General features: G+C 42.4%; 2 protein-coding genes across 2 annotated transcripts; both read left to right on the forward strand.

The window, feature by feature from the left end:
- The first annotated feature begins 615 nt into the window (after positions 1-615).
- Positions 616-3,525, forward strand: LOC139106675 (uncharacterized). Its single transcript, XM_070663614.1, has 3 exons — positions 616-816; positions 934-2,199; positions 2,424-3,525. Exons 1-3 carry the CDS (start codon positions 616-618, stop codon positions 3,423-3,425), a joined length of 2,469 nt encoding a protein of 822 aa, XP_070519715.1. The 3' UTR covers positions 3,426-3,525.
- Positions 3,526-4,095: 570 nt separating this feature from the next.
- On the forward strand, positions 4,096-5,464 carry LOC139106676 (uncharacterized). The gene is made up of 4 exons (XM_070663615.1): positions 4,096-4,262; positions 4,372-4,387; positions 4,747-4,935; positions 5,012-5,464. The coding sequence occupies exons 1-4, from the start codon at positions 4,096-4,098 to the stop codon at positions 5,462-5,464; spliced, it is 825 nt and encodes a 274-aa protein (XP_070519716.1).
- The last annotated feature ends 4,309 nt before the right edge of the window (positions 5,465-9,773 follow it).

Below are 9,773 nucleotides of genomic sequence, written 5' to 3' on the forward strand. Positions count from 1 at the left end.
GATATATTGTCTCCACCAAAGCTCAACAAAGAGCTTATTTCTGTCCTAGCACCGTCCGTGCTCAAGCGAGATGAATACCAAGTCCGCTCTCAGACTCAGGTGGGAGCTGCCATTAACGCTTTTGGCACGGGCATTTCTATCCTTCTTAAGGCGGAAGTTTTACAGCAGCTAGGCGAGGAGGCTCGTTCGTCTTTAAGTTTATTCTCCGAAGGCATGCAATTACTCGCCATCAATTGCCAGAAGAGCCTTCACTAAACCATCACTTAATTTGATTGGCAAAAATGCTGCGGAGGCGGCTGAAATTGACGATTTCCTGTTTGGTGAGAACTTCGCGGAAACCCTCAAGACAGCCCAGGCGTGTGAAAAGACGGGTCGGGATATAGCCAAGGTTATGCCTCAGATTGGGAAAAAGACGCAGCAGCCTATTCGACAATCTTCATTTCAACAATCCCAGAAACGTACTGTGCAAACACCGGCTAGATCTCGGTTCCAGGGAAACAGGAGAGCTCCCGTTCGTCCCACGTCGGCTCGCTCAACGGGAGCCTTGAATTCCAGGAGCCGTCAACCGCATCGATCTCGATCCCGCCCTCGTCACAACCACTGAACAAGGTAAATATGGCTGGTCGTCTAGGTCTTTTCGTAGACAAATGGAAGGGTCTCACAAGTGACCAGACTGTTTTAGAGGCAGTGCAAGGATATCGCCTGCCTTTCGTCTCGCTTCCACCGCCTAGAACTTTTTTGAAGGAGAGGGAATTTTCTAAGTCAGAGCAGGGTTTTTGTCAAAAAGAGGTTGAACGCCTTCTACATAAGAATGCTGTAAGGAGAGTCGAACCTTGCGCCGACCAATTTTTATCCCCCTTCTTTTTAATTGACAAGCCATCGGGTGAAAAACGTTTTATTTTAAATTTAAAGGAGTTAAACGTTTATCTTCAGCCTCCACACTTTAAACTGGAGGACTGGCGTACAGTTATTCGCCTTATGCTACCAGAGTATTATATGGCCACTATTGATCTTGAGGATGCCTATCTTCAGGTGCCCATACATGAGGATCATAGAAAGTTCCTCCGTTTTCAGCTGCGCGGGACAACGTACGAATATAATGTTTTACCCTTCGGCTTGTCAACTGCTCCTTTTATTTTTACCAAGGTTATGCGTCCTGTTCTTTCTTATCTGCGCCAAAAGGGTCTCTATTTAGTTATTTATTTAGATGATTTTCTTTTGCTTGGCTCATCTCTTGAAGAATGTCAGACCAACGTTAGCATCTCTATTAACCTTCTCTCATCTTTAGGCTTCTGTGTTAATTATAAGAAATCTCAGTTAATTCCATCAACTACCTGTAAATATCTAGGCTTTGTTTTTGATTCTTGCAAGCAATCTATTTCAATTCCTATGCAACGTCGAGAGAGGTTACTAAGAGTTATACCTGACATGGCCCTTAGGTCGGAATGCTCTTTGAGAGATTTTGCCAGCATGATCGGATCTCTAATTTCGATTTGTCCGGCCGTTCAGTACGGTTTGTTATATACAAAGATGTTCGAACGCGCAAAGTTTCTAGCCTTGCGTGATTGCGATGACAACTACTCTGCTCGCATGAAAATTCCCTCTCATCTTTGTTCAGACTTTAATTGGTGGATCAGAACTTTATCTAAGCCTGACCTCTCAAATACAATTCGCTCGGGACATTTCGTTAGAGAAATTTTTTCCGATGCTTCTCTCAACGGTTGGGGTGCTGCGTATGGAGTATCAAAAGCACACGGGTGGTGGTCCGAGGAAGACAGACGTTTGCATATTAATGCGTTAGAGCTCAAGGCCGCATTCAACGCCATTCTTTGCTTCGCGTGTGACCTCAGTGACTGTAATCTTTTGCTTCGCATAGATAATACCACTGCAATAGCGTACATCAATAAATTTGGTTCTATTCAATTCCCCCATCTGTCCGAAATTTCTCGACAGATTTGGCAGTGGTGTGAAAAGCGCAATATTTACTTGTTTGCGTCTTATATTGCGTCAATAGACAATTATGTTGCTGATGCTGAATCAAGGATTACAGATCCTGATACGGAATGGTCTCTATCGTCTAGGGCTTTTCAAAGAATAGATAACCAGTTTGGTCCCTTTGATCTGGACATTTTCGCTTCTGTACTTAATACTAAGTGCGAAGCTTATGTTTCATGGTTTCTGGATCCGGGATCTTTTTCAGTAGACGCGTTTACTTTGTCATGGTCAAATATTAATTTTTACGCCTTTTCTCCTTTTATTTTAATACCACGGGTGTTAAGGAAGATAATTGATGAAAGGACAAAGGGAACCCTAGTAGTTCCATGGTGGCCATCTCAGGCCTGGTTCCCTTTATTTCAGCGTCATTTAATTTCACCTCCGATTATATTTTCACCTTGTGAATCTCTACTTTCTTCGCCTTTTAGGAGTCATCACACATCGTGGAGGTCGCTTTCCCTGGCGGCCGGAATTGTATCCGGGAGGCTTTTAGATTTTGTCTAACTCCGTCTGCAGCCATACCTACCATAATGAACTCTTTGTCCGAGGCGACCGTGAGACAATACACGCGCCCCCTGCGTCTCTGGTGGAATTTTTGCCAGCAACGTCAAGTACCACTGTTTTTGCCGTCATTTACACAGTTACTGGAATTTCTGGCCTTGGAAGCAGGGTCTGTTTCATCCTACTCGTCTTTAAATACGATGAGGTCCGCAATCTCCTTAATCTCAATTAATGAGATTGGCCAAAATCCTGCGCTGAAACGTTTCTGCCGAGGCTTCGCATCAATCAGACCTCCCAGGCCAAAATATGATGTCACGTGGGATCCGGCTCCGGTTATCGAGAAGCTGGGCCTTATTTATCCCTACGAGGGTCATCCGCTTAATACAGTGGTAAAGAAGCTGGTGCTTCTTCTCGCCTTGGCCACGGGACAAAGAGTCCAGACTATCGCAGCCTTGAGGCTGTCTCAAATAACAATAGATGGGCAATTAACCGTGCAAGTTCCTGACCGGATTAAAACAACAGCCCCCGACCGCTATCAGCCATCATTTTCTTTCTCTCGCTTTAACGACCATGAAGAGCTCTGTGTAGTCCGCATATTAGAGCATTATATAGAGAGAACTAGGGACCTCCGCCCTCTCGGTTGCGATTCTCTGTTCATCTCTTGCAATAAACCTTTTAAAGCCGTTACTTTACAAACTATCAGCCGTTGGATTCGGCAGGCTTTAAAAAATTGTGATATTGACATATCAATATTCTCAGCGCATAGTACGCGCCATGCGTCCACTTCACTAGCTGCAAGGAAAGGTGTCGCAGTCGAAGTCATTAAGAAAGCAGCGGGCTGGACGGGTGGCTCCCGAGTTTTTGCTAGATTCTATAATAGACCAGTTGTTAATCCAGAGGAGTTTAGCAATGCAGTCCTTTTGCCTTAAAAAAAAAAGAAGAAGAAAAAAGAGTGTAAAAAGGGAAGAGAAAAAAAGAAAAAGGGTTTATTTTATTTTGTCAATGTTTATTTTGACAATTTGCATTCATTTAATTTATTTTAAGCGCAGTTTTAGGTTCTCACTTATTACCCTTTCAATTTTTATGTTATCTTTTTTTTCCTTTTAATATTAAGACTGGATTGATAGTTTTTAAGAGTATTGTTTCCTAATTATTAAGGTGATTTTGTCTGCGTATTTCTTTTTCTTTCAGCAGAACTTCTCACTTAGTTTTTTGTTTTGTTTAGCATAATTCTTAGAGTCTAGTCTTATTAACTCTGTTATGTCTCAGAAAGTTTTCGTTTCCGTTATTTTAGATAATATTCAGATATTGTTTAAATTTTTAATTATAGACTTTCGTTCTAATTGTGTTTACAATTTCTTTTTTCAGTCTTGTTAAGCCTTTGTGTTTCAGGCCAAATCGCTTCTATGAACAGCTACATAGTTTTAATCATCCGGACGAGACATAAGGACAATTGTTAGATTGAACGAACTTACCTTAAGTGAAGTTCGATCCTAATTATGTCCGTTGTCTCGTCCGGATGAGTTTCCCTCCCATTCTTCTTTTTGTTTTTTCCCTCCCTACTGAATTGCGATTTGTCACTTTGAACTAATGAGTGACATGGCGTCCGGGCCCCATAGTGTGAAACTAGGGCGAGGCGCGGCGCCACTTTTGCTTTTGGGGGGTTTTTTGAACACTGTTGTCGTAAAGCGTGCAAAAGCACGACTACATAGTTTTAATCATCCGGACGAGACAACGGACATAATTAGGATCGAACTTCACTTAAGGTAAGTTCGTTCAATCTAATAATTATTTGCTACGGACTCGCGGGTAAAAGTGCGCGTGGTGCACGGGAAATATATGCAGCAAGATTTCCTAATCGTGCGCTTCCTGCAGCGAATACAATCGCAAAGTGCGTGCTACGTTTAAGAGAGACAGGTTGCGTGGGTGTAGATAGACTACAATTTGATCGTCCTCTGCGGCGAGATATCCGCACCGAAGAACAAATATTAAATTTGTTTGAAGAAGATTCGGGAATAGTGTCCGTCGAGCAGCACAAGCTCTACATGTATCAAAAAATTTGATACACCAAGTTGTTCGGGAAGATGGGTTGCACCCGTTCCATTACCAGCGGGTGCAACACCTTCTTTTGCGCGATACAATAGAACGCGTAAACTTTTGTGAGGGTATGTATTTTTATTTTTTTACATTTAAATTACGCTTTTTTGTTAATAAATTATTAATTAAACCCATTTGGAATTCCTCGCGCAGTGTCGGCGGGATCCGTTATTCCCGAACAAAATATTGTGGACGGACGAATCGCTATTTACACCTAATGAAATATTTAATTCCAAGAACTACGTGTTATGGCAACACGAAAATCCGCATGCAGTACGGAAAGCCTTCTTCCAATTTAGGTGGAGCTTAAATGTGTGGGCGGGAATTGTGGATAATAAAATAGTAAGTATCACGATATAAAATCTTACTCAGTAAAACCCAATATAAAAATAATGATATTGTAATTTAAAATGATTAGATCGGACCGTACTTTCTTCCGCCTCGTTTAAATGGCGAATTATATGCAAAATTCTTAGAGAATAACCTGCCAATTCTTCTGGAAGATGTGCCATTAATAATTCGGCAAGAGCTCATATACCAACAAGACGGAGCGCCACCGCACTTTTCTTGTCGCGCACGGCAAGTACTCGACAATCAATTTGCTGATAGGTGGATAGGACGGGGGGGACCTATTGCGTGGCCAGCACGTTCGCCGGATCTGAACGTGCTGGATTATTTTATTTGGGGGCATATTAAAACCCAAACAGAAAATGTGCGTGATCGTACATTGCACAAAGTCCGTGATGCTAATATAGCGGCCTTCAATACGATCACGCCGGACATGGCACACAGGGCAACGCAACAAATTGTGAGAAGAGCCGAGCTGTGTTTACAAACACAAGGTCGGCACTTTGAACAATTATTGCGTTGAACTGTTGTGCAGTGGATTAGGCCAACCGGGGAAACCACATAAAAAAAACGCATTGAGCTATCTACCTCATAAAGTAATGCGGAAACGATAGCTCATGTGATAACTTCACATAAATTTGCTCGCGCGTCGTCGTATCGCCTTGCTCACCTATATCGTCGGCTCGCGTCGCTTGCGTATATCGTCGGCTCGCGTCGGTCGCGCATCGTCGGCTCGCGTCGCTCGCGCGTCGTCGCCTCGCCTCGCTCGCGTATATCGTCGGCTTGCGTCGCTCGCGCGTTGTCGCCTCGCCTCGCTTGTGTTACATGCAGTCCGACGGCCCAGTAGGCGGGGTTTATTCTTCTAGCATACGACTTAACGCGAGCGAGACGAGGTGACGACGTGCGAGCGACGCGAGCCGACAAAAGAACTTTAAGAATTAATATCTCGTAAACTAATGCGAATTTTGAAAAATGGTACGGGGCTTTCCTATTTGTATTCGCGAGATCTATCTATACTTAAGCGATGCTCACTACTCAACCAGACACCCTGTATAACAGGGTTTTAATAAGATTTTGAAAGTTATCCTTATCTTAAGTAGAATCTTCATTTTTCATTAATTTTAAATATCCCGTGTCTATAGGTATTCTTGAATCCTTTGCATCTTGTAATCTGAATTTTTCTATAATTTTTTAAATATGTAACGGTGCACCCGGCGATGCACCGTTCCGGTCACGACATCAGCGGGCCGCCGGACACAACATCGTCCGGCGGGGACCCGGGGCGCGGTGCGCTCCAAATATTATTTTAAACCGCCGTAAATGCGAAGTATGTACAATGGCAGCGTACTCGCTGCCGTTCCGCGGCTAAGTCCATTCGCGAGCTTAGCCGAAGTATTCCGAGCGCCGCCAAACCGCGCCATCGACGTCGATGCTCGTTGTTTCCGAGCACGCCGCTTCCCGGGGCCTTGGCGCCACGCGTCGGAACACGTCACGAACCCCGCGGGGCTCTGGAAACCCGGCGTCATCCCTTTTTATATATAAAAAGGCGATGTCGGGACTCAACGGACCGTCTTCTTCCGTTTGCTGTCGAGCGAACACGATCACCGATCCTTTTCTCCGAGAGCACAAAAACGGGGTGAAACGAACTTCGTCTCGGCCAGGAACTTTTAGCGCTCATAATCCGATTGATCCGACTTAGCCGTTCGCACGACTAGCTCGTGGGGTGGAGCACACTCCGCCTCCTTCGAGGACTCTCGATCCTATGTATGTGATCCGAATAAGCCGGACAACCGAATCCTGTTTGCACCATCGTGATTCTCGGAGTGGAGTGTTCTCTGCCTCGGCCGAGTATTCTCAGCTAAGCGACACTTGGCAAGGTGCATCTAAGATCCTCGATCTATCGCGATCTATCGAGATATCGCTCATCCCTACCGAACCGAGATCTATCATCGCGCGCCGTCACCGCACCTACTGAACAGCGGCTCTTTGTGCACCAAGAGTTACCCGCCTTTACTTATTGTCACGCGAACCACGCCCGTCGATCCGCGCCCGCGTCCTGCGTGCCGCCGATTCTACCGGAAAGGATTTCCCATTGATCCGTGTTCGACCGCGATTTTTGCCGATAACCGCGTCTACCGATACGCGACACCTACCCTGTCTATCGTGGGGTATTTGCGACCATCCGCGAATTCTTTTATCGCGCACGCATCCTATTCATGTACGGTAACTCTACGAGCCCAACGCGTCCATCCGCGAACTCTGTTATATCGCACGCCTCCTAATTGATTGTGCATTAATTAATTATATTGTCGGCGTTTCGCTAAGCGCACGTCTGTGTTATCGTCTTAATAAATTATCTTATTTTGTTTAATAATTCTTGTCTCGGCGCATTCTTCGGACCTACTCAAATCAAATCCTGCATCCCGACGAGCGCCCCGGGCATTCGCTCGCTAGACCGACATTCAGTTGCGCGAAGTAGTCAGGTCGCTTCAAATATCGTTTTTTGGTCAATATAATACACGCCTTAATGATTTTTTTCTATCCTAATTCCAAGGTAATTTGTTAGTTTACTTAGATTTACTAGTTTATATTTGTTATTTAAATTATGCGCTGTTTGTAATATTATTTCTTTTGCTGCGTCTGCTATTAATATATCATCTACAAAAACCGCTATATACTGTAAACCTTCTGTTATTCTAGTGTATATACATGCATCTATTGTACTTTGTTAAAATCCTAAATTAATGATAGAGTTATGTAGTTTATTGTTTTATGCTCTAGTTCCTTGCTTGAGACCGTAAATACTCTTATAACCTTTTGATTGTTTCATATAAATTTCTTCAAATAGATTTGCATTAAGATACGCAGTTTTTACGTCGTAATAATACATTTTTATTCTTCTTTGCGATGCTACGCTAAGTAATAATCGCAGAGTTGTCGCTCTTACTATTGGTACAAATATCTCATTATAGTCTATTTCGTATTTCTGGCTGTAACCTTGTGCCACTAGTCTTGCTTTACACTTTAATAATCCTGTCATGCGTTTCTTTTTCTTTTAAAGATCCACTTGCATCCTATTGTTTTTCTATTTTTTGAAAGTTTGATAAATATCCATGTTTTGTTTTTATTCATTGCTTTTATTTCATTATCCATAGCGTTAATCCATTCTTCTCGGTCGATTGCATTTAGTGCTTCTTTACGTGTTTTTGATTTGTTGTATTTATTAATTGCTGATTTTACTTGAAACTTGAATCTGTCTAGTTCTTTTTCTTTGAAGTTCTTTCAGATCTTCTCGGTGGTTCTTCCAAATGTTGTTTATTTCTTGATTCTGATTTTTTCTTTGGCATTGAGCTTGCATTGGTCGGACTTATTACTTTGCTATCCAGAAATACATCTTCATATTTTGAGGTATTGCTGTTGTTTAATCTTGTTCGTTGTCTGCTTTCGTTGTGCATATCTTCAGAGTAGTCTTGTTCTTGATCTAGATTTTGTTGTTTTGTTTCTTCAAATTCTTTTTTAATAAAGCTTTTGGTTGCGTTTAATCCTTTAGTATTTTTTTTTGTGGTTTAATTTTCTTGAGACTCTCTTTAAATTCTATTTTTCTTTCATGTAAAGTATCAGGTTTGTCTAAGACATTATTAAATATATTTTCTATAAATCTCATATTGCGAGTGATAGTTATACCATTCGTTTTAGTATCTATCATTATATAAGCTTTAAATTCAGCTGAGTATTTAACGAAGATGAGTGGTTTTGCTCTTTCGTCCAGTTTTTTCCTTTTTTCTTTAGGTATGTAAGTGTTACGGATTTATTGAGAGCAGCTCTATCCCCGGTGATCGGGACAGCACGGTTTCAACGCGTAAGACTCGAAAATCGACTGTGCCGGCAGGATGGTGACGCGTATCGATACGGCTATTGAGAACGATTTTACACTAGAGGCGGCACGTAAATAAACGGACAATAAATGCAATATGCGCCGTGAGCAATAACTGAGTAAAACAATGAGCGAGGCGATAAGTGAGGCATACTTCGTACAGCGAGCGCACGTTCTGGAACTTCGTGAGCACGTGGTGAGTGAGTGGCAACCGCGTGGGCTTACCGTGAAGCGTATCCTTTACATGAGCGGACCGTTTTCGATTATACTGATTACGTCCACGGAACTCTTTTAATGAGCGGATCCGATTGACCAAGGGTCACTGCACGTTGAGAACTATAAACTCGAGAGCTGCCAAAAACACCGTGTGATCGATAGAATGACCGAAACAAGAAGACCGATTAGAACCGATGATCGCCGCACGTGACGCGGATGATTAACGAATTTGTGAGTTCGAAACATGGTGCCACCACGACAATTAGCAGCGACCACTGTAATTACGCACAACATGCATTAAAACGCGCGGCCCCGTCGAGCGGCCCTGATAGATCGCGAAAAGTAAGCATATCTTTTTGATCCAAAAATCCGTAAATGCTTAACATTCGCTGGTCTATTATTCCATGTTTTAAATGATGTTTTTTCTGTGGCTTTAGTAGGTGATATTTTCTACAAATAACACGCAGTATTAACCGCTTCTGCTCAATAAATTTTACTCATATTAGCATCAATCAACATGCATCTTTTTGCTTCCATTATAGTTCTATTTTTATGTTCTGCAATTCCGTTTTCAAATGATAAATACATCGCGATGTACTGTAAGCTTTGTGAAGTTAGTCCCCCAATATTTAAAAAAAAATGTTTTTTTTTATCTCATACAATTGCACATCGTTTGCACATGTAGGCACACACCGATTTTTTGTTTGCACATCTTTTACAAAATAATAAAAAATAAAACAAA

Source organism: Cardiocondyla obscurior, linkage group LG11 (assembly GCF_019399895.1).
Source record: "Cardiocondyla obscurior isolate alpha-2009 linkage group LG11, Cobs3.1, whole genome shotgun sequence".
In the NCBI taxonomy this organism is placed as follows: Eukaryota; Metazoa; Arthropoda; class Insecta; order Hymenoptera; family Formicidae; genus Cardiocondyla; species Cardiocondyla obscurior.